This window comes from Bison bison, unplaced genomic scaffold (genome assembly GCF_000754665.1).
Source record: "Bison bison bison isolate TAMUID 2011002044 unplaced genomic scaffold, Bison_UMD1.0 scf7180017863887, whole genome shotgun sequence".
Taxonomy (NCBI): Eukaryota; Metazoa; Chordata; class Mammalia; order Artiodactyla; family Bovidae; genus Bison; species Bison bison.
In genome coordinates this window covers 560,354-586,308 of record NW_011494459.1, presented here as the reverse complement: position 1 = coordinate 586,308, position 25,955 = coordinate 560,354, and the positions used below count along the sequence as shown (strand labels likewise).

The 25,955-nt window shown below is 42.4% G+C and overlaps 1 protein-coding gene across 2 annotated transcripts in view; it reads left to right on the top strand.

Annotated features, from left to right (window-relative positions):
* The window catches only part of CTNND2 (catenin (cadherin-associated protein), delta 2), a 914,052-nt gene that overhangs the window by 466,419 nt on the left and 421,678 nt on the right, over positions 1-25,955 (top strand). For both annotated transcript variants that reach the window (XM_010833758.1, XM_010833759.1), the window contains one exon: positions 14,033-14,227. In XM_010833758.1, the coding sequence (XP_010832060.1) occupies positions 14,033-14,227 (195 nt within the window). The remainder of the gene's footprint in view (positions 1-14,032; positions 14,228-25,955) is intronic.

Below are 25,955 nucleotides of genomic sequence, written 5' to 3'. Positions count from 1 at the left end.
AAGATCATGGCATCTGGTCCCATCACTTCATGGCAAATAGATGGGGAAACAGTGAGAGACTTTACTTTTGGGGGGCTCCAAAATCACTGCAGATGGTGATTGCAGCCATGAAATTAAAAGATGCTTACTCCTTGGAGGGAAAGTTATGACCAACCTAGACAGCATATTCAAAAGCAGAGACATTACTTTGCTGACCAAGGTCCACCTAGTCAAGGTTATGGTTTTTCCAGTAGTCATGTATGGATGCGAGAGTTGGACTATAAAGAAAGCTGAGCACCAAAGAATTTAAGCTTTTGAACTGTGGTATTGGAAAAGACTTGAGAGTCCCTTGGACTGCAAGGAGATCCGATCAGTCCATCCTAAAGGAGATCAGTCCTGGGTGTTCATTGGAAGGTCTGATGCTGAAGCTGAAACTCCAATACTTTGGCCACCTCATGCGAAGAGTTGACTCATTGGAAAAGACCCTGATGCTGGGAAAGATTGAGGGCAGGAGGAGAAGGGGATGACACAGGATGAGATGGTTGGATGGCATCACTTACTCAATGGACATGGTTTTGGGTGGACTCTGGGAGTTAGTGATGGACCGGGAGGCCTGGCATGCTGCAATTCATGGGGTCACAAAGAGTTGGACACGACTGAGCAACTGAACTGAACTGAACTAAAGTGAAATACCTAAAATCTCTAAAGGCTGATATCAAGCAGATCTATATGTCTATTATGAAAGCACTAACTTTGATACAAAAAAAGAATGTATAGTGAATTTTCCTTTAACCAGAAGAGGAAGAGCATTTATTTAAATAGGTTAACAGTTTCCCTGAGGGCAACTGAGCCCTCTGCATATTTCAGAACTCCTCACTACACTTCATCTAGTCAACATTCAACAAGTATCTTCGACTATTATACTACTACTAAGTCACGTCAGTCATGTTCCACTCTTTGCGACCCCATAGACGGCAGCCCACCAGGCTCTACCATCCCTGGGATTCTCCAGGCAAGAACACTGAAGTGGGTTGCCATTTCCTTCTCCAATGCATGAAAGTGAAAAGTGAAAGTGAAGTTGCTCAGTCGTGCCCGACTCTTAGTGACCCCATGGACTGCAGCCTACCAGGCTCCTCTGTCCATGGGATTTTCCAGGCAAGAGTACTGGAGCTCACTAATTGGTGAAAGTCTTATACCCCATCAATAATTGAAAATCATCCATATAATGAAGTGAAGTATGAACACAAAGAGATGCCAGGTTCTCTTCAAGGTGAATGAAGCATGAAAAAGTTACCAACAGCTAACAGAAAAACTTGGCTCGATGAGTATTAAAAATGTATAAAGCGAAAGTGTTAGTCACTCTGTTGTGTCCAACTCTTTGCTGCCTGTTGGAGTGTAGCCTGCCAGGCTCTTCTGTCCATGGAATTCTCCAGGCAAGAATACTGGAGTGGGTTGCCATTTCCTTCTCCAGGAGATCTTCCCGACCTAGGGATTGAACCCGGGTCTCTGAATTGCAGGCAGGCTCTTTACCATCTGAGCCACTAGGGATGCTAAACGTGTGTAAGGTACACATTTTTCTCTCACTTGTTCTCTCACCACTGAGTTTCTCAAAGCTTTGGAAAGTGGCTTCCTATGCTTTTAGGCATCAGTTAAAATATTATTGGAGACCCAGACAGCCGTCTCTGAAGTGTCACAGACTCCCCTGGAGAGCTCATCACTCTCTAAGTCTGACTCCAAAGATGCAAGTGATCATAACAACAGACAGTGCCTGTTCTGTGGTGTCTGTGTACACCAAGGACCTGCCTAGGAAGCCCCAGACTTGGTAGGAAAAGGAACCCAAAGAAAACCATTAATGGTCTTCACTCAGTGGACTTGAGCAACTCTTCAAATTTCTGTTTGCTTATAATTATTTTCACTTATAATTATCTTTGCTTATAATTATTTGCTTATAATTATCTCAGATGGACATGAGCTTGGGCAAACTCCAGGAGATGGTGAGGGATAAGGAGGCCTGTTGTGCTGCAGTCCATGGGGTCACAAACAGTCGGACACGACTGAGTGACTGAACAACAACAACAGTCTTCACACAGACTTGTCAGCCTTGATTTTTCCTGTTTGGCTTCCTGGATGGTGCCTGGGCCCAAGGTGCTATGCTGGCGAAGAGGGGGAGCCTGTCCTAACCTGGAATGATGTCTGTATTTCCTGGTGTTTCTGGCTTCAACCTTCGCTCTCCATGAATGGACTGGCAGCATCTTAAAGAAGTCAACCCCTCCCTAGGAGTTAAGTGTGCACACACACATATACACACACACTCACATTCACTCAGGGCGTAAGCTGAGCTGGTTAGAAGCAGATCATGCCACAGTCCCCTCCGTGGCTGAGTCAGCAGCTGGTTGTGGTTGATGTTGCCCCAGACAGGCCCTTCACCTTGACAGTCTTCTTGCATATGTAGCAATTATTTTGCACTGGAGGAGTGAGTACCAATTTCTGTACTAGGAAGGTACCTGTGACATCACTATTGTACCATAGCAATTGGTGATTTAATAACCATTTCTAAAGTAACAGACGCAAGGTGGGTGGGAGAATTATGACTATACATAGGTCTCATCAATCATGCATTTATTAGGGAATTAATGTTTTAATATAACCAGTATTCAAATAGTAATTACTCATATATAGTTCAGTGGCTAATTGGATTCCAAAACACAGTCATACACATACACATATTAAAAGCTTTTAACCAGAAAAGAATCAAGGAAGAACTTCATTCCTTGCAACTGTTTATTACACAGAACAGTTCCTCTCCTCTCAGACTCTTTTTTCATATGCCAAGTATTATGTTGATTAAAGTAATAAAACTTTAATATGGAAATATACAGAAATTATACAATGTAAATATAGAAAATGACTCATCTATGAAACAGTTTATTTGCCTGTTCCCCCCACCCCAAATTATATTGAGAGTCAATGGTGCCTACTTCTTCTGGAATTACCATTAAGGCCATTTGGTGGGAGGACCATGGAAAGCAGTATAAAAATGACACAGGGAGAATATTTGAAGTTTGTGTTTTCACAAATATCTAATTTTTAAAAGAATTAGGAAATGGCAAATTGGTCCAGTATTCTTGCCTGAAAAATTCCATGGACAGAGGATCCTGGTGGACTGCGATCCATGGGGTCACAAAGAGCCGGGCATGACTGAGCATGCACACTTGTAATTTTGAAAAGGAATTTGTGCCTCTGTCTATGATATACCTAATACAATCTGAGGAAGGGTCTTCTGTTTAAGATGCTGAGATGCAAAACCTCTTAGTACAGATATTTTTCAAAATGTTTAAAGCGATTTATGAAGAAAATTGCATACCTACTTTCACTGATGCAACCCTTCTCCTTGTCCATCCATTGAGAATGTCGTCTGTGCCCTTTGGGCAAAAACCACATGCACAAAAGTGAAAACTGAGTTTTCCTCCCCCCACAACAGTCAGTCTTTGTAAAGCAGAATGAAGACTTCCCCTCCCTTGCAGCCAGAGTCTGTTTTTATATCTTGATATAACAAAAACGATGGGTCAGGAGCACCTTGTCCTGGATTCTTTTTCTTGGAAAGATTCATAATTATCCCTGGCAACTGGGTCTGAACCAGACTCCAGACATACAGTGGGAATACTGCACTGGTAGGGTTTTGAGAAGTAGCTGTAGAGAAATAAAATGACACTCATTGAGTTTTATCCATCTCATTGATAAAGAAGAGTGTGTGGGTATCAAAGTGTGTCCAGGGGTCTAGAAGTATGCCAGGGTTGAAAACGTCTAGCAACCGAGATACACAATCATAGCTAAATCAGTAAATCCTGGCTTCTCACAGGGAGGTCTGTGGACCAGCAACACCAAAATTGCCCAAGAACTTGTTAAAAATGAAGGACCTCAGGCTCTTCCCCAAACCTGTTGAGTCAGAACCTAAATATTAATCAGGGGACTTTTTGAGAAATACTGAAACACTACTGCTGGTGCACTCAGAGCTACTGCCTACCTTCCCTGAGATAAAAAAGTGAAGAGATGGATGCCAGATCGACGCTGTGTATCTTGTGTGTTTCATTAGTACCACAGTGCCATCTTAGGTATGTTTCCTTGGGCTCTTTACTTGGAGTTGTGTGTGACACAGAATACCATCCTTCAGTGTGAACGTGGAGCCACACGACCCTGGACTGAAAATAAAAATGGCAATGGTCCATCCTCAGGGTGCAGAGATCTCAGATTCCACACTACTCACATTTCATTACCACTGTCTCATGACTGTGCACGTGCCTGCCTGTGCAAAAGGAATTGCACAAAAGAAGTCCGTTTTTCTAACAGCTTTGGGAAGAAATGCTTATGGTTAGGGAGGAAAGACAAGGGAACAAAATCACAGGGATACACTGGCCGGGGATTTTGGCCTTAATTATTCTTACTGGAAAGTGTTTGAGTCCCAGTAGATGACTCTATTCATTTAGTAAAAGGTGAGGTGAAGTGTTGTAATTACAATAAGTTGTATTGGAAACTTGGTCAAGAAAATCACAGGAGCAAATGCTTCTATGTTAGATTTGTTTTCAGAGACCGTGTGAGCAGTCTTCACGATAGCAGCAAGGCTGTATTATATCAGCAAAATATAGGAAAATTTAGGGTTTTATGAAAGAGATGAAATGGGGGGGCATTCTTTGCTTTCCAGAACAGACTTATCATAGAATCATTTTATATCATCAGGTGGCCCATTACACTAAAATTATTAATCTTCAATGCAGTTTCATCATTGAATACAAATGAATTAATAATTTCCCTTCCAATAAATATGGTTCATGGCCTATATGTAGGAAATATGTCCATGTATTTTAACATTTATACCAATATAAGGTATCAAACTAATTCAATAAATGATGATCATTTTCAAATGAAATTTAGCATATGGACTTGACTCAGGTTGTACAGGAATTATTTGGGGATCTTTTAAATACTGGAATTAAATTGCAAATTATGCAAATATTATACCTTAAATGTGAGAAATATTCAATATAATACTTAGTTGTTTTATTCTTGATTTTTGCTTTTGACACAAATCAAAATTCAAGCTCTACTTCCTACTCCTGTGCCAATTTACAACTTTATTGTTGTTCAGACACTGATATCTGACTCTTTTCGATCCCATGGACTACAGCACACCAGGCTTCCCTGTCCTTTACCAACTCCCAGAGTTTGCTCAAACTCATGTCCATTGAGTCAGTGATGCCACCCAACCATCTTATCCTGTCTCACCCCGTTCTCTACCTGCCCTCAGTCTTTCCCAGCATTAGGGTCTTTTATTGAAAAATGAGTCGGCTCTTCTCATCACGTGCCCGAAGTATAACATTCACCAAAATTATGTAAATTTATGTATTTCTGATGGTGCTCATTTGCTGAGGGCATTTTTTTCTCCCGGGAGTTTAATGATAACAAATAACAAGCCAGACCTTTTGAGACATTCAAAGTCCACTAGAACTAGTCCACTTTGAACTAGTCAGAAACCCTCACAGAGAGAATGCGTCCTGCCTGCACAGGCTGTGCTGCTTGGCCACTTCGCTTAGTGATGCCGGCGTATCTGTAGGAACATACCTGGAAGTCAGAGCCCCCAGCAAGGAAAGAGGTATAGTGGGGATTTGCGAAAGGAAACCTCCTTTTCTTCCGGGCTCTACATGTCTCTATAAAAGTCCTACTTTGCCCTTTGAAGATCTGGTTTTACTCATAAATAGCGTGTATGAACTGATTGCATGGTTTACAAAAAAAAAAAAAAAAACTGAATTCTTAGATTTTACTTTCGAGTCTTCTATGTAGCATGATAAGCTGTCTTCTGCAGACAACTCTTTCTCTCTCTCAGAAATGAAAGTGTTCAACTCCGCCATCTGGCCACACACTCCTCGAGTCAGCTTGCTGTACTGATCGATATGTCATTTAGGTCCTTCTTTTTCTCCTTCCATTTCTTTGCAAATGAGCATGTGAAACTGGCTTCCAAATTTGAAGGAAACAAGTCAATGGCAGTGTGTCCTTCAGAACCTAGTATTGATACTTTCACATGAAAACATGCAACCATTTGTTTCTGCGAGAAAGCAAGTGAATTCTTGTTGAATTAGAGAACCAGAAATTGTATAGTCTAGAAATTAAGAGAATATGAATGGACCCCCATGAAAAGAGAATGAATCTGTTTCATTCTAGTCAATAAAGTAATTGGCATTAGTGGTAGTGAATGATACTATTTGAAGAAAGCAAGAAGTGTAAATGGAGGGTAATAACATATTAAATACAGATTTCTGTCTTTGGGGTATGCCTTCCCTCTCCGCTTTGTCTGGGACAGGGAGGCCGTCAGGGTGATTTCTGCAGGAGAAAGGTGAGGCATGGTGAAAAGCGAAAAGTGAAAGTCACTCAGTCGTATCTAACTCTTTGTAATCCCATGGACTGTACAGTCCATGGAATTCTCCAGGCCAGAATACTGGAGTGGGTAGTCTTTCCCTTCTCCAGGGGATCTTCCCAACCCAGGGATCAAACCCAGGTCTCCCGCACTGCAGGTGGATTCTTTACCAGCTAAGCCATCTGAGAAGCATGGTGGTGCCCATTAAATACACATTGCTACTCCCTGCTTGGACTTACCAGATGGCTTAGTTGTATAGAGTCTACCTGCCATTGTGGGAGACACGAATTGATTCCTCAATTGGGAAGATCCCCTAGAAAAGGAAACGTCCACCTAGTAGTCTCGCCCGGGAAATCCCATGAGCAGAGGAACATGGTGGGCTACAGTCCATGGGGTCACAAAAGAATTGGACACGGCTTAGCAACTAAACAGCACCAACTCTCTGCTCAGATGGACCGAGTTAGACTTCAGAGGATCTTGTGCTCAGGAATCAGCACTTTTAAGAGTCTTGCAGATAAATCTGCAAGAAATAAATAAAGGTTTGAGAATTAATCATATTCTAAGGAATGACAATTCAAATGCATATCTATATGTATGTATTTGAGCTGAATCTTTGTTGTGCAGTTCTCATGAGCTTCTTATGTGTGATCTCCTGTTGAATATTTCAAATTCTTTGGCTTAAAATATGGCTACTGTGACTGTGAAATTTTGAGTCAAAAAATATCTGTTCAGTTTTTATGATCATTTGTGGTATGAACTTGTAAAGAGTTCACATACTAACTGGCATTTCTTTTTAAAGACAATGTGGATTAAATGAATGATAAAATCACTGCTGTAAATACTCTGAAGTGACTCCTACAGAGAGCCTTTGCTTTCCCTGCTGGTCCCTCTGTGTGAGAAACACACATGCTTCCTCCAGCATGGCTCTCTTATGAAGTTTTCTGCTGAAATGTGAGACCTTCAAAAAGAAGGTTCATGACTACCTTATCAAAACAGTATGCCCTCTGACACTGACCACTCTCCTCACCCTACTTTATTTTCCTTCAGTACCTTCATCTCTAAATGTGATGACTGACTTATTTTCAAGGCAAGGAACTTTCTCCTCTTAAGCATGATGGTGTCCAAAACTTCTAGAAGTCGCTTACTCAGTAAATAGGTGTTGAATCAGTGAATATATCCATCAACATGGATTAGCTGGCACGTGTACACACTCTATATAAAATCTAGCAGATAGAAATTCATTTGCAAATCTGTCGCTGGTCAAATGGAACAGAGCCAGTTGAATTCTCTGGCCCAAGGAAAATGTGGGGTTGGAGGCATGAGGCAGACAATGCACTGACGACACTTTACCCTTGCAGCTTCGTAATTATTTTCCATGTCAAGAGCTCCCTGCGAGTTGGTCGCTGGCTTCCTCATGGATCAGCAGATGTTTGTTATCTTCCCTCTGCAGGTTTCGTTTATGTCATATTCCTTTTCTAAAAAGGATTCCACCTTCCCTTGGTCATGTCAGTGTTTCTTTCCATTTTGAACTTCCTTTGCTCCTTTATTCTTTGCTATTATCCATTCAAAAGCAACACTAATTTTTTAAGAAAAATAAAGCCGTACGATTTACATTTTGCAGTAATACTTCACAAAATTATCAAAGTTTCTTTTGCTTATAATATTTCAAAAATCTTAAACCTCAAGTTGTTTTTGGATATTTTGATAGTTTAAGTTATAGAGTTTGGTTGTTTTTTTTCAATCAAAAGATGTATATTAACAAGATAACATAATAATTCCTTGACTCTAAGATCAAATGATGTGAGAGTACCTGTTTTTACACAGCTTTATCAATTGCAGAGCCCTTCACACTGATTTCTCTCTCCTTGATCCTCCCACAATGCCACGTCCTACAAATGCAGGCATTCTTATATGTATTTTTATGCTGGAGGAAACCAGAGCTCAGAGAGGTTCAGTGGCTTTCCTTGATTTGCTCAGATGGTTAAACACAGTTCTGGAGTCCAGACCGTGTCTTCTTATTTCAGTTTTTTAGGAAAAACTGACACAGTAAAGAGCGATAAAATTACTACCTTAGATGCTATTAGAGCTCAGTTCAAATTGTTAGACATTATTATACACCTGTGCTCCTAAGGCCTCCTTTTGTGTATAGAATTGGAAGGGGAGCCATACTTTCAAGTTTCTGTTCCCCCAAAACTGGGTTCCCCTCTTGGGCCAATAGACACAACCAAGCCAGAAGCTGGGAGAAGGAAGGATTTATTTTTTGCAGCAAGTACGAACACAGGGATCTTTCCTGAAGCTCTGTCTATCTGAACAGGAAAGTTTTAAGCTAAAGGTATATGCATATTCATGAGAGGACTCGAACAGAGGAAAAGCAGCACAGAATTATGTCATCAGGTCAGCAGAGTCCAAGCTTTAGTCGACTGAAGTGAGGTCATCAGATCAACAGAGTCCAAGCTTTAGTCGACTGAAGTGAGGAGGGTCAGCAGCGCCATTCCATCCTCTCCCTGGGTGGGGCCAGGTTTCCGCGGAACTCACAGGTATACTGTTGTGTGTATCTGTTGAGGAGCCAGAACCCCGCCCCAAGGCTGCACTGTAGCTTCTTGAATATCCCTCCATTGTTTCTCCCTTCCCTCCTTTAAGGTCATTAATTACTGAGACCTGGTCAAAGGCAAGCATTGCAGCCAGGCTTAGAACACAAAATGGCTTAGGCCAAAATGGGTTTTTTATGTCAAGAAAGTCATTCCTGACTGTCTTTCTCCAGGGACCCTCTAACCTATCTGCTTACATTTCTGTGTAGGAACTGCTCATGTCAATGGTTGTGCTGGAGTGAAGATGCCTACAGAGCAGCAGGGGATATACTGAGTCTAGTTTCCCTCCACTTTCCAGGGGTCCGTTCTACTCATCCCTTTGAGCCCCTGGAGCCCAGTTGCTAAATCGAATCAGACTCTTTGCAACCCCATGGATTGCAGCACACCCTGTCCTTCTCTGTCTCCTGGAGTTTGCTCAAACTTATGTCCGTTGAGTCGGTGATGTCACTGAACCATCTCACCTTCTGTTACCTCCTTCTCCTTCTGCCCTCAATCTTTCCCAGTGTCAGAGTCTTTTCTAATGAGTTGGCTCTTTGGGTCAGGTGGCCAAAGTATTGGAGCTTCAGCTTCAGCATCAGTCCTCCCAATGAATATTCAGGGTTGATTTCCTTTAGGATTGACTGGTTTCATCTCCTTACTGTCCAAGAGACTCTCAAGAGTCTTCTCCAGCACCACGATTTGAGAGCATCAACTCTTCAGCATACATCCATCCATTACCCAACTCAAGTTCCTGTGCCTGACGCACAGTTAGGCCAAGCAAACCCAAAGTTGAGCATTTGGAGTAGAGAAAGGCTTATTGCAGGGCCGGCAAGAATTAGTGCCTTGTATTCAAAATAACCCAAGCTCCCTAAAGGGTTTCTTAGCAAAGCATTTTTAAAAGCCAGGTGAGAAAGACGGGATCACAGGATATGTGATCAGCTCAAGAACAATTCTCTGATAGATAACAGTGCCCATAGATCTAGGGGCTCATGGTCATCAAGTAGTTAATTTTCTCCACTTAGCATCTGTAAAACAACTCAGGAAGTGTGCATCCCGATACTGTTATCTTGGCATTTAAGAGAGGAACTACAGCAGAGGACATGTGGGGTGGGGCCTGTCCCAGGAAGACCCCATAGGGTCCTGCTTGGTTACATGTCTCTGCCTAGAACTAAACCTTTCCGCTCACCTCCCATCACCAGCCCCACTGCCAGGTGGCCAGGAGTGACCTGATTTAAGCCATCTGAGCATCCTTCAAGTCAGCACTAGCAGCAGTGAGCTGATGACTGAGGTCCTAGGACAGATGGTGGCTCTTGTACAGCAACTGTCTCAAGCCTGGTCCTGCATCAGTGTGAGGTTCTTCCCAGTCTTCCACGGCTCCTGGACCTGCAGGAGGGCCTGGCCTGCACACAGCTATTTCAATACCCTTCAGCCCTCCTGGATCACAACCTCTGTTAGCCTGCGTATGGATCATTGATGCTTCAGGTGGGAGTCTTCAAACCCACTAATTTCAGAAACACATATATGAAAATTGCCAGGGCCGGGGCTCTCTAGGCCCAAGTTTTGTCTTGTGAAGTGGAGAAGTTGGACGAGTAAAAGCATATGAGAGCACTGACAGATGACTGACGTTGGATGCCGTACTTTTTGTGATAGAAATTAGTCATTAAGTGCCTTCTGGACACTCAGGTATTACACTTGTATGACCTGCGTCTGCAATGGCTGGGGACCAGTTGATGCAGCTGGTCTGGGCTGTGGGATCTGCTTTCTCTTTTCTCTTTGGCCCATCTGTGTTTCCACTGCCCTTTGCCACACTGCAGTTCTGAGCCCTCAGCTTGTTCAAGGCAAGGCTCTCAGACCTGTTCTCCACCACCACAATTGGCCTTGACATCTGTGACATTTTAACAAAGTCAGAGTTTCTCTAACTTTTTTCTTGTGATGGCAACATTGCTCCAGTTTCTGGCAAAGATGCAGATGTTTACTAGTAGTGTTTTGAGTCCAGTGTTACGATGAGGACTCGCTGTCAAGTAGGTCATAATGATAAAAGAAAATTACCACTAAAGAAAAGTGTGTTGTCTTTGAATCAGCAAGTCTATATACCATCTCATGTAATTCTGTGGGCTTCCCCGGTGGCTCAGTGGCAAATAAGCCACCTGCCAGTGCAGGAGATGCAAGAGACGCGGGCTCAGTCCCTGCGTCAGGAAGATCCCCTGGAGAAGGAAGTAGCAACCCACTCCAGAATTCTTGCCTGGGGAGTCCCATGGACAAAGGAGCCTGATGGGCTACAGCCAGTGCCTGGGGTCCCAAAGAACTGAACATGACTCGGAGACTGAAACAACAGCAACAGCCTGAGATTTTGGAACACAGTCCCAGAACAGGTGGTGTGACAATTTTTTTTTTCCTTGAAATTGCCTCCAAATAAAATAGGCTTGATTTTTGTTTGTTTTACTCTTTTAAATATATTCATTTACTTATTTGGCTGCTCTGGGTCTTAGTTATAGCGTGGAAGATCAATAGTTGGGGCATGTGGAATCTGGCTCCCTGACCAGGGATCTAACCCAGGCCTCTTGCATTGGGAGCTCAGAGTCTTAGCTACTGGATCACCAGAAAAATCCCAAATAGGCCTTGGTAGTAAGGATCTGATATGTGCTTTTTTGAGCAAGAGTGGTAAAAGGCATGAATTCTGGAAGTTGTAGCCTTTAATTCCTTGTCCTTCTTTTCTCCTGCTTCTACCTCTCGTGCCAATAGCTGTGCCCGCCCACCCATGAGCCACTAAAACTTGATTACAGTGGATAAAAGGAGTGTAAACAATGCTCAGTTTAAAATGCTTCATTTCAGCGTTGTGCACAGTGCTTAAATATGCAAAGGTATTTTGCAGAAATGTCTCCACAGGGAAACACCGTGAACTTTCAGTTCTATCAAGAACATAATAATAAAAAAAGAAAGTATAGTATACTATTCAAATATTTAATAATTTTACTATTGCATTTTTCATTGTACCAGCACATAGAAATTCTGATGTCCACCAAAATAGCCCTTATCTTAATAAGAGAGTAAACATTTCTTAATGCCCATTTATAAGAAGAGGATTTTCGTATGTACCCTCAGCTCATATCACAACTTAAAAGAAAAGCAGGTCCTTTTACTGTTCATCATTGAATATTTTTAACTGCTTAGAATCAAGGAACAGCAATAAAGTTAAAACTCTAAATCTACAATGGATAATTTTTATTTAACTATACGACATTTGGATATAATGACTGCTTCCTAGTTTTTTTACACTTGTAAGTCCTTGGAATATTATCAAAACCTTCAGAAGTAGGAAGAACTGACAGCAGGAACTCAAGGCGTATCATACTTAAATATATTCCTGGAAAATACCAGCATGAGATAATATTCACTGTGATGTTGGCATTTGATAAATCAGATGCAATGAACCTAATTATGCAAAACAGTTATTTTGAATCTATCACTCATTGGAACGCTGTCTAAACCAGAATTTATTTAATTACTAGCAAAAGGAAAGGTAAGAACTTGCCAACTTTATTCCCTTCCCTTGCCTCAAAACATTCAGTGATTGTTACCAAGATTGAATTCATAGAAGCCCCAACCTTGCCCCAGTCCTTTGGAATCGCTCTGTTTTCTGTTGATTTAAATGTAAAGCAGCCTATGTGAAGCAACATTTGTTTTTTGGCAGTTTCAAAACTTTTGAATGGCTTTATCCTCAAATAAACTAGATGAGAATATTAAAATCTTTGAGGTTAGACAGTCCTGAAGAAGCAGCCAATCATTGCACATTGAAGATGTTGGCTTTAAAGTGGCCAGCAGTGAAGCGGTAGACCGGCAGGACAGAGAGAGAGAGCTGCCCACAAACACCACTAAAATCAAGGAAGTGCAACTCCCTCTTACTTTAAGCTGAAGGGGAGGGTTCCCATTTGGGTTTGTTCAAAGGCAGCTGCCAGTTAAATCCTAGTGTACCAGGCAGGGTATTAGCTTTGGAGATTTATCTGAAGGGTCTTGCTAAAATCTTCTGTAGCCTCACTTGGCTCTGTGTGCTCCTGTCCTCACCATCGCTGGGTAACCATCTCTCCGTGGTGCCCCTTCAGCGTCCCTAGATGCCCTCCACTCCATTTGTGCCCACGGAGATGATTCCCCTGGCATGTCCACTCCTGGGATTCTGGCCATCCCTATGATGAAATATTCACTGTCCATCAACATCTTCTTGTGTGTCAGCTCAAGCTCTTAGCCCTCCTAAGACTCTGCTCCTCTTGTGTGGATTCCCTGGTCCACAGCTTCAAAGCCACACCTCTTCCCACACAATACAAAAAACACTAAACCAAAAAAAAAAAAGAAGTCCAAAGACACAAATAAGGATTTACAATAATGTGTAGCCTTAATTTAGAAATGAAGCCAGTTTGTGGCAACCATTTGAACCATTTCAGAGGAAGGTAGAGTAGATACCAATCTTTCCATTTGGAGTGTAAGAATAAAGGAAATATCACTTTAAAACCTTTTTTTTTTTTCTTTAAAATCTACTTCTCTCGGGGATTTAGGCTGTTGTAAGGCTGAACATCTTGGTTCACTCATTGTCCAGGGAAAAACTGCTGATGAAGATGAATTCTGGTCCACTTTTTCAGAATAGCATCAAGATGGCTTGCCTCTGTGGCTTATTTACCTGCTCATACTTTAAATAAGAACTGCCACCGTAAAATTTCAGGTGCAAGAATTGTGGACTAATAAGAGCTTTCTGGGGTGACTTCAGTCTGCCTGGCTTCTTCAGTGAGGAAACCTGCTCCAGTCGTTAGGCTGAGAAAAATGTGTTCCGCTGGCCCTGTGCAGCGTGGATTTATCTCAGCATCATCATCACCCATATTCAGAGATCAGACTCGGGAGCAAAGCGAGGTGGCTGGGTGATGCTGATAAGCTGACAAGCTTGTCCTCTTGCTACCATTGCGCACCGTTCATTGGATTTTCTGCAGATTTCAACGTTTCTGTCCCCCTCCCCAAATTCGAACATGTCTTGGATAAAACAAGTTCTGTCTGAACGTTGGGCGGGTCTGACTGTCTCCTTATTCCTTCCTTCCAGCTGGGTCCCGGGCCTCGTACAGCAGCCAGCACGGCCACCTGGGCCCCGAGCTGCGGGCCCTGCAGTCCCCGGAGCACCACATCGACCCCATCTATGAAGACCGTGTCTATCAGAAGCCCCCCATGAGGAGTCTCAGCCAGAGCCAGGGGGACCCTCTGCCGCCAGCACACACGGGCACGTACCGCACGAGCACAGGTGTGCACTCAGGGCCCCCGGGGCTGTCCACAAGGGGATGGGGAGGCAGCCGTCCAAAGAGGGTGGCCTGTCCCAGAGGGGGACCTTCCCACACCAGGGGGGCCTCTCCACAGAGGGGTGGTCTGTCCACATTGGGGTGGCCTGCCTGCGGGGGCATGGCCTGTCCCAGAGCGGGGCCTTTCCATACCAGGGGGACCTCTCCACCGAGGGGTGGTCTGTCCACAGGAGGGTGGCCTGCCTGCGGGGGCATGGCCTGTCCCAGAGGGGGCCCTTTCCACACCAGGGGGGCCTCTCCACGGAGGAGTGGTCTGTCTACCATGGTGTGGCCCTCCCTCAGAGGGGTGGGTCTGCTTGGAAGCTTAAATAACACTCCCTTGTGAAAGGGTATGTGTGTGTGTGTTGATGTCCTCTCTCCTCAGAAGCATTGTGAAATGACCTGGTTTTCTCATTAACGTTTCTGATGATGATAAAAACCAAATATGACTCCAGTTGAGCTCCCTGAGTATATTGTAAATGAAAGAAGTCTGGAGGTGGGGAGTGGGGGTTAGCATATTTTGTCACACAGGCAAATCGAAGGTAGTAGTACTAATTTTTTCGTAAATCATTATTAATGTATTTAATGAGTATAACTGCTTTAAGAAAGCAGAGGACGTATAAAGGCTTATGTGCTTACCTAAGGCTGGTAAGTGCCTTTTTAATGGTACAGTATGCCTGTTTGGGGGATTCCCTGCTGGCTCAGATGGTAAAGAATCTGCCTGCAATTCAGGAGACCTGGATTTGATCCCCGGGTTGGGAAGATCCCTTGGAGAAGGGAATGTCTACCCACTCCAGTATTCTTGCCTGGGAAACTCATGGACAGAGAAGCCTGGGGGGCTACAGTCCATGGAATTGCAGTTGGAGACCACTGAGTGACTAACACTTTTCTACCTCTTTGGCAACCTTGGGAGGGAAAAAAAAACATATTTACTAAAAATGTAGCATATTTAGTAAGGCCAACTAAGAATTTACTTCATACACACTATTAGGCTGAATCATAGGAAATTATAATTTAGTGGTTGGTCACTGGTACTTGTGGAGAAGGCAATGGCACCCCACTCCAGTACTCTTGCCTGGAAAATCTCATGGACAGAGGAGCCTGGTAGGCTGCAGTCCATGGGGTCGCTAACAGTCGGACACGACTGAGCGACTTCCCTTTCACTTTTCACTTTCATGCATTGGAGAAGGAAGTGGCAACCCACTCCAGTGTTCTTGCCTGGAGAATCCCAGGGACGGGGGAGCCTGGTGGGCTGCCGTCTCTGGGGTCGCACAGAGTCGGACACGACTGAAGCGCCGCAGCAGCAGCACTGGCACTTGTATATATGGTTCAACTCTCTAGCTCTCCTGGATTAAATATATATTTTGAATTGAACACAACCACAGACCACATGAAGAAGGACAAGTGTTTTCCAGAACATGAAACTGTTTGCAAAATAACTAGTTAAAGGTCACGATTAAATTTGTTGGAGAACACTTAGCTTAACTATAAAATCAATATAATTAAGAAAATACAGAGAATTGCGCTTGGTCTAAAGCCTCCCATGGCTGAGTAAACTTAGAGAATATTATGGTGGTGGTTTGCAGACACTAGAGCTGCCTGCATTTCTAATCATATACGTTATCCTGGTCAGGGGCCAGGATATGGGGATGCTGAAGCTGTGGTCCAGGACTTGGCATCAGGCTCTGCATCTTCAGACTGTTGTAACTTCCAGTTCCCAAGTAGATCATAGCAATTCTGTTAAACTGCAGTATGACACTAAATTATATGTTTTGAAATCCAGGCAAGCTAAGTTGCTTTTATAGCTGATTATTGATATTTGCATTTCAGTATTTCACTCTATCATAGGAAGAAAGGCACGAAATACTCCTTTATTTTACTCTTGATGTTGTAAGTACCATCCCATGTTAATAATACATATCTTGGTTTAGATAGAATACCCATTTATTCTTCTGTCAGAGTTTCTCTTACCTTCAGCCTACTTAATTTGCTTCAGTCTGGGACTGGACTATTTTTGCATTTAGTTGTTGCATATTATTAGCTAAGGTAATTTTATTTCCACACAATCCCTTATAAAAGACGAAGATAACCATCTTGGTGACATTCAGTATCTAATTTGAAGAAAAACTGACAACAAAAGGGATTATATTGGTTCCCTGTTCCATATTCATATGCTCTTAGAATTAGCTCTTGTTGATAAACTTCTGGGGCCTTAATGAAAAATCAACTGCAAGAGGAAAAAAGTATTTTATTCATCAATGCCAAGTTAGAGACAAGGGAAAGATGTTCACACTTTTAGAGAAACAATGACAACAACAAAACTCGTGTTTTCTCTAAGCCGGGGGTTGGCAAACTGTTGGCTTATGGTCTAAATCCATCTGGTCACCTGTTTTAGTAGTGCTTGTGGGTTAAAAGTGATCATCGCCTTATAAAATGATTTGCAATCAAACGATGGATACTATTTTGTGATATATAAGAACACATGAAATCCAAGTTTCTGAGTCCATACATAGCCACACCCAGTTGCTTTCATATCATCTGTACTTGCTGTCACTCTGCAGTGGCTCAGGGGAACAGGTGTGACAGAGACCATATGGTCAGCCAAGCTGCAGATACTCACCTTCTGGCCCTTTACAGGAAGATTTTGCTGCCTCCTGGCCTCAGTCGTCAGAGGAGAACCAGGCTGAATGAGTGAAATAGTGCTTTTTCTCCTGTCTCTCCTCTGAAAGAAGGCAGAAGTGTTCTGAGCGCTTCAGAGGGGACAGTCTGTTTGCCCGGCCCTTCCCCTCTAACAGTAATCTCTTGCCCCGGCCGAGATCTGCGAGGTGTGACATCCACATGCCCAAGATGCCATTCCTGCCCACATCTTTGAAATTGAGGCACTTTTGAGGGACTATGCTGTTTTCACAAGGCTACAGAAATTGCCAGAAGTGCCGGGGTGGTCTCTTGAGGATAGGTGGGGAGAACGTCACTGCTCCAGCTCCTACACATAAAGCCACAAGCCCTCTCTCCTTCCCACCAGCTTAGATTACTCCTTCTTCCTACACTGAATTCATCACAAGCCCTTCCCCTTCCCTGGCTTACTGTGCAACTCCAGGGACTGTCTCTATCAGAAGCTGCATGATTGAGAAAATGCTTTTAGTCCAGGTATATGTCTCTCCTTTGGCTTCCCCGGTGGCCATAGTGGTAAAGAATCTGCCTCCCAATGCAGGAGATGTAAGAGACATGGGTTCCATCCCTGTGTTGGGACGATCCCCTGGAGAAGGGAATGGCTACCCACTCCAGTATTCTTGCCTGGAGAATTCCATGGACAGAGGAGCCTGGTGGGCTACAGTCCATGGGGTCCCAAAGAGTCAGACACGACTGAAGCACGCAGCATGCACAAATCTCTCGCTTATAAATTACCTACGTATTATACAATATTATTAAATTCTGGCTAGTAAATTCAGGATTAAACTTTAATAAAGAAACACTTTAAGATTGCTTTCCCATATCCAGAGGGTCATTTTCACATCCTTTATGTTTTATGCACCCACCGTTAGTGCCGCCACTGATGCAGACCTATAGGAAGCTTCCAGAGCCAGAGCAAATACCCTAATTCCTTATGAGATGAGGACATGTTCTTAGGAGCCCTGTTAGACGTGACGTGTTCAGGGGCTGCAAACTTTAGGCTCAGGTTGGTTGCCAAGGTGCCTCTCCAGTCTTACCTCTCTGCCATTAAGTAAGGCCACTGGCTGGGGGTCCTTCAGTTCCATCTGTAGATCATTTCCAGAGATACTTTGAGGAGAGTGGGGCAGGGGAATTGAAGGCCAGTTGCCCGCCTTCAAGGAGTCACCACTCACAAATGAAGTCAAGGGTACTATCCTAAACAATTCTATAATTACTAGCTGGTGCCATAGCATCAAGCAGCTGAGACAGGATGACAAAGCACAGAGCCTATTGCCGCACTCAGGAATAGTTCTAAATGCTTTGAATATATTTACTAATCTTTAGAACTGCCCTGGGGAGGAGGTGGTATTATGATGATCACTTTGTAGATCAGAATACTGAAGCATAAAGACATTGAGGACCGATCTCCTTTAGAATGGACTGGTTGGATCTCCTTGCAGTCCAAGGGATTCTCAAGAGTCTTTTCCAACACCACAGTTCAAAAGCATCAATTCTTTGGTGCTAAGCTCTCTTCACATTCCAACTCTCACATCCATATATGACCACTGGAAAAACCATAGCCTTGACTAGACGGACCTTTGTTGGCAAAGTAATGTCTCTGCTTTTTAATATGCTATCTAGGTATTAATAGCAGCACAAAACAACACGTCCTCTCATTTTTTTCCTGGATAACCTATAGCTCAGGATTGTACTATGACTCCTGACCCCTCCCCAGATGTCTTTCCACTGGTTTCTGGGCAAGGAGTGGGGCTGTGGGACAGTGTTCACCCTTCGCCCCTCAGTGCTGCAGCTCTGCCTCTGTCTGGCTTTATCTTCTGTGGCTTCTCTTCTTTCCCTGTCCTGCTCACTCCTGTGCTGACTGAACCTGGGCCTCCCTCACTCCAGACACCACTAGGGCCATCCTGAGTTATAGACTGTGCTAGAACTGAGAGATACCCTGAGATGACTATACAGAGAAGAGCAGGAAACAGCTATAGTCCTTGAAGATAAGACAGGTTAAAGCTTCCTAAATCTCCCCACTAAAGGCAATTTCTCACTTAGCTTTTTCTCCTGTGCCCAACCTACAGCATCTTTTTCCATCCCTCCTTCTTGGCTTCCGTAGTTAGCCTCTCACCCCTGTTACTTTATTGCGAAGACTAATTTCAATCCCAGAAACCAATTCAGACAAGGAGCACAGTCTACCTTTGGGTGATCAGAAAGGTCCCCAAGGCTTTCCTTAACCAAAGAATTGTTGTGGTTCCACCAGCTCGGTGGTGTTTGACTTCTTTGTGATCCCATGGACTGCAGCATGCCAGGCTTCCCTGTCCTTCACTGTCTCCCCGAACTTGTTAAAACTCATGTCCATTGAGTTGGTGAGGATATCCAACCATGTTGTTCTCTGTTATCCCCTTCTCCTCCTGCCCTCAATTTTCCCCACTATTAGGTCTTTTTCCAATAGTTGGCTCTTTGCATCAGGTGGCCAAAGTATTGGAGCTTCAGCTTCAGCACCAGTCCTTCCAATGGATATTCAGGGTTGATTTCCTTTATCATTGACTGGTTTGATCTCCTTGCAGTCCAAGGGACTCTCAAGAGTCTTATCCAGCATAATAGTATGAAAGAAACAGCCCTTCAGCCTTTAGCCTTTTCTTTATCCAGCTCTCATAGTCATACATGACTACTGGAAAAACCATAGTTTGGACTATACGGACTTTTTTAGGCAAAGTAGTGTCTCTACTTTTTAATACATTGTCTAGGTTTGTCATTGCTTTTCTTCCCAGGAGCAAGGGTCTTTTAATTTCTTGGCTGCAGTCACCATCCACAGTGATTTTGGAGCCCAAGAAAATAAAGTCTGTCACAGTTTCCATTGTTTCCCCATCTATTTGCCATGAAGTGATGGGACCGGATGCCATGATCTTTGTTTTCTGAATGTTGAGTTTTAATCCAGCTTTTTCACTCTCCTCTTTCACTTCCATCAAGAGGCTCTTTAATTCCTCTTCTCTTTCTATGTAAGGGTGGTGTAGTCTTTATGTCTGAGATTATTGATATTTCTCCCAGCAATCTTGATTCAAGCTTGTGCTTCATCCAGCCTGGCATTTCTCATGATGTACTCTGCATATAAGTTAAATAAGCAAGGTAACAATAAACAGCCTTGACGTACTCCTTTCCCAATTTGGAACCAGTCTGTTGTTCCATGTCTAGTTCTAACCGTTGCTTCTTGACCTGCATACAGGTTTCTCAGGAGGCAGAGAAAAGTGGTCTGGTATTCCCATCTCTTTAAGAATTTTTCGCAGTTTATTGTGATCTACACAGTCAAAGGCTTTAGCATAGTCAGTGAAACAGAAGTAGATGTTTTTCTGAAATTCTCTTGCTTTTTCTATGATCCAGTGGATGTTGGCAATTTTATCTCCAAAATGTTACCTAACCTTGATGTTAGAGACTTACATACATGCATTTGTATACATTTGTGTACATGTTGGAGGATCAGGATCGGCAGATCTCACTTTTTGCCTGTTTTCTGCTGCAGGCTGGTGGACGGTGATGCCTACAGTAGGGTTCACAACTCACACACAAAATCAACTGGATTTTATTCAGCTAAGCTGGCACTCTGTGGGCCATGCCTAGGCCAGGGAGTAGCACCTGAAGAGTAACTCCTGCCCCTGTCCCAGACCTCACTCTGACCCTTTGTGTTCAGGCACTCCAGCCAGTGCTGGACAACGTCAACAACAGCAATAAAAAGCACAACATGAGAGTTGTGAGCTAAGTTTTATTTGGGGCAAAATGTGGACTATAACCTGGGAGACAGCATCTCAGAGAGCTCTGAGAAACTTCTCCAAAGAGGTATGGGGGAAAGTCAGGATATGTGTGATTTTAGTGAAAGGGGAATACATGCAATCAAGCACACATTTTGCAGAAGGTTGCTGCTTTCGTGAAGAACAGATGTCAGCATTTATGATTTTAGTGCTTTTCTTGATGCGAAGAGATTGGGCTCATAAAACCATTTCCTGAAAATAACTAGCTGAAGATTTGTTCTGCCAGTTTTGCCCCAAGCAGAGTACCTCATTCCAGTCCACCCTGAACTCCTTTCAGGGGTGTTGAAGGTCAGCAGTCACAGCATCTTGTGATTTAATCCTTGTAGAGGCAGATGGCAAGTGCCAGTTTTTAGTTGGCAACAAGACCTGCAGACCTTTCCACACTACCCACTCCCAGCAGAAGGGAGCAGGCTCTGTGATGACCTGCCAGCCTCCCTGGGCTTGGATGTGGTCTTTGTAGTGAGGCAGAGATAGTAGAGCAGTGGCCCACATGCATCAGGATGGGATTGGGACAGGAAGCAGCATGGTGGCCCCAAAGCAGCAAAGTGACCCAAAAAAGGGTCAGTTCCTGAATCAGCAGTGGTCCCCACTCATCAGGGTCCCCAGAGGGGACCCTCTCCCCAGATGCATCCCTCCTCTCTCCCTGCACAGGGAGGCCAGATCCTGTGCCTGTAGCAGAGACCAGGCCAGTGAGTGAAGAGTGGGATGGTGGAGCAAATACCCTCTGGGACCATCCACCCAGTGTCTGAGGCCTTACTTCTTGCACAGTGAAAATTTGAAAAGGCACTCTTTTAACTAGCGTGTCTGTTTAAATAAAACATACCTTTTGTCTGGGATAAGGGCTTGTCCAAATCAGAGCTTATATAATAAGGAGAGCAGCCAGACAAAGACTGTGTGATACTCAAGGATTTGTGTGTGGTGAAGTCTATTAAACTGAAACTAAATAACACAGATTTTTATTTCAAACTCAAGCATTCAGTGACTGTCAACTTAGGAGTCGTTTGATTAACACATACTTGACTCTGACAACCCCCCATAACATCTTTCTAAACTAGCAAAAATGGCCAACATCTGCTGAGATGATAGTCTTGTGAATTTCTTTTCAGATAAATGTGATCCTGAGTGGAGAAAACAAGCTTTCTATGGTGAATGTGTCAGCTTGTAATAAAGAATGAATTATCATAGGTACATAGCAAAGGGAAAATCTGCTAAATGTCCTGATAAGATTGACAAATATTGCAATGTAAAAAGGAAGAAGAATGTGATGAAAATATTTGTCTGGATGGCAAAAGCATTATTTTAAAATTTTAATTTTCTGCAGTAATAGCTATTACTTCGTAAAGTTATAGAGGGATTACATATCTCCTTACTTTCATAAAATTTTACTACTATTCTTCAATAAAATATAAATAACATTTTCAATTAAAATCATCATTTGAGTCCACGAAAGGTAGAATATTAACAGTTTATTACTTATTAAATGCTGTTACTTCAAATTATAAAAATGACTACTTCTCATTAGAACAAGTCAGATGTGATCCTCTATAACCTCTTAGTTTAAAATTTTACCTCTTTTAAGTCTAAAAAGTCAGGGGTACATTATTACCCAGTTGGAGATTTTTAATGAGTCTAATGATAAATATTATCTTAAAATCAATGAAAGCTTCCAGATTCTTAGCTATATCTGTTCACCAAAATGGTAGAAATACAAATTCTAATTACAGCTGAAGGAGAACAGAGTGTTTGCTGGTAGATCAGTTGATAAAATTTAAAAACAGCAGCAACAACATTAGGAAGCCTGGTGGACTGCCATCCATGGGGTCGCAAAAAGTCAGACCCAACTGAGCAACTGAACAACAGCAACAAGCGACGTCAGTAATCAGCATCAACACTAATAATGAGTCCGTTACTACAAAAATCCTGCATTAAATGCCTCTCCTCCACAAACACAATGACATATGAGGTTAAAAAGAATTCTGTTACATTTATCCTTGGATATTTTTCCATTGCCCTTGATGCTAGGAAAGATTCAAGGCAAAAGGAGAAGGGGGCGACAGAGGATGAAATGGTTAGATAGCATCACTGATTCAGTGGACATGAGTTTGAGCAAACTCTGGGAGATAGTGAAGGACAGGAGAACCTGGCGTGCTGCAGTGCATGGGGTTGCAGAGAGTCGGACATGATTTAGTGACTGAACACATCTTTCTGTTGAGCTTACTTTGGATCAACCTCTGCAGACTGCGGAAAATTGGAAAGATATTTATGGTTCAGTTCTGGATGATAATACTATTGGGAATATAGTAGATTAGGTAAAGTTTCCTCATTTCTGAAATGATAACCATTATTATTTAAGTAATAACTTTACAAGTATATAGGCTGGCGCTTCCCTGGCGCTCAGTGGTTAAAACTGCACCTCCCAATGGAGGAGGTGTGAGTTCGATCCCCGGTCAGGAAGCTAAGATCACACATGCCTCATGGCCAAAGAACCAAAACATAAAACAGAAGCAATATGGTAAAAATTCAACAAACACTTTAGAAACATACCTCATCAAAAAAAAGAAATCTAAAAGGTAAAAAGTTATAGGCCATGTTCTTGGACACATTGTCACCTCAGCCATCTTTATTTTCTAAATTTGCAGAAGGAATATTATTTAATTAGCTTGTTGTTTGCTTCCTTTGTATTTTATAGCATGTGTAAAAGTATTTTATGTGTTCTTATTTCTAGCTATATAAATATACATAAAAGCAAAGATAAATAATACAAACCCACAAATAAATGTTTTTCTTTCTTCTGTTGAACCCTACTTTATATTCCATCGCCCAAGTTTCTTCAGGTGCCAGAATCTTGTATTTTACTCTGTTCTCTTTTTTTCCTTTCAGTAAATAATGCATGTAACCATCTCCTCATCAAAATAGGGTGTTTGATTTTTATTGAAAAGGATCTCTCTTCCCTTCTTTCAAACAAACACAACACATAAAACATCTGTTTGTTTTTTTTTTTCTTTTCTCTCTACACACTAAACCTTTTTTTGTGTAGCTCTACGAAAACAGATAATTTCATGAACAGCATGAAAAGGTGAAGTATCAAGTCAACTGCTGAAGAGGCTACTTTAAAAATCTCCCCAAAGAGACCGGCAGTGTGGTTCATTGAGTTGTAAGGGCTTATTGAGGGGAGAAGGGGCTGTTTGCAGAGCAGGTGAGATGAGAGAGGAGTGTTTACAGAGCTGATAAAGCACCCTTTCCCTCAAATGTTTGCCATAAGAAGGTTCAATTGAGTAGAGTAATCCTCTAAGGTGGGCGATTTGGCCAATGGAGCTCTAACTCAAATGAGAGAAAACATATACCGGGGCAGAAATTAAGCGAAATTTTGCTTTAAAGAAAAAAGTCTGTTAATTGTGTGATCAGTATCAGCTTATCTGTATTAATAGAGAGTCACAGTCTTCATCAGCCACACCACAGTCTCAATAGGCATGGCACAAAGGGAGAATTCAGTCTTTCTTGGAATCATTCCTTTACATCATGCTTAAAAAAATCAGGCATTACATCACTGTATTATTGACAGTTTGAGATCTTTTAGTTTCTCGTGCATTTTCTTCTATATATGAGCATATACGCTCAGTTGTGCAGTTGTGTCTGACCCTTTGAAACCCCATGGACTTTAGCTCACGCACCAGGCTCTTCTGTCTATGGGATTCTCCAGACAAGAATACTGGAGTGGGTTGCCAGTTCCTCTTCCAGGGGATCTCCCCAACCCAGGGAACAAACCAGTGTCTCCTGCATCTCCTGCACTGACAGATGGATTCTTTACCCCTGAATCACCTGGGAAGACCCACATGATCATATAATCTACCCTTAAAATAGTCTTTCTCCCTGTTTGTATTGCTATTTTGCATTATTTTTCCTTGCATTGATCAGTCTCTAATTTATTTGAATTTTGCAATATCCATTTGAATTCTGATTTTATATTTTGAAATTCTCATCAGGTACCCTTATGTATTGTGACCTAAGAGAATTCGAAACTATGGCTTCAGGAATTATACTTCTGAAAGGCCATTTGTTAAATGATACAAATGTGATTGTCATTTTTAAATAAGATCTTTCTGAAAGTCATTTACCTGCCTTAGATTTCATAGTCTACCCACTTTTTTCTTAATATATCACTGATTAAACTAAGACTCAAAACACTTTAAAATTAAGATAAGTATATGTATCCTATTCTTGATTTTCCCAGAAATAAAGATATTTCTGAATATCAATAAATTCAATTAAATAAGAAATTGTATAAATTTGTACACCAAGGTGTAATAATTTTTCCCTATATTATTCAAGTTGTTGGTCCTTATTATAGACCCATCTCTTTTCTGTACTTTTGGGAGACATTTCCCTTAATTTTAGGCCTCTCATGAATTTTTCTAAGTTTTCTCACTATGTTAGGTACTTCAATAATACACATATTTGAGATTATAAACCTGGTCCAGTTTATAAAGCTGGTAGTTGTAATTATAACCTCTGGAAGCGGGGTTCAAGGGTTTGAATTACTTCTCTACTAAATATAAGGCAAATTTGGGCAAGTTATAGCATCCCTCTGTGCCTCAGTTTCCCACTTGTAAAGTGACAGCAAGTTTATTATCATATTGGGTTGTTGGAGGAAATAAGAGTCAGTCAGTTAGTTCAGTCACTCAGTCATGTCCAACTCTTTGCGACCTCATGGACTGAAGCTTGCTAGGCCTCTCTGTCCATCGCCAACTCCCAGAGTTTACTTAAACTCATGTCCATTGAGTCAGTGATGCCATCCAGCCATCTCATCCTCTGGCATCCCCTTCAATCTTTCCGAGCATCAGGGTCTTTTCTAATGAGTCAGTTCATCATATCAGGTAGCCAAAGTATTGGTGTTTTAGCTTCAGCATCAGTCCTTCCAATTAATATTCAGGACTGATTTCCTTTAGGATGGACTGGTTGGATCTCCTTGCAGTCCAAGAGACTCTCAAGAGTCCTCTCTAACACCACGGTTCAAAAGCATCAATTCTTCAGTATTCAGCTTTCTTTATAGTACAACTCTCACATCCATACATGGCTACTGGAAAAGCCATAGCCTTGACTAGATGGACCTTTGTTGGCAAAGTAACATCTCTGCTTTTTAATATGCTGTCTAGGTTGGTCATAACTTTTCTTCCAAGGAGCAAGCATCTTTTAATTTCATGGCTGCAATCACCATCTGCAGTGATTTTGGAGCCCA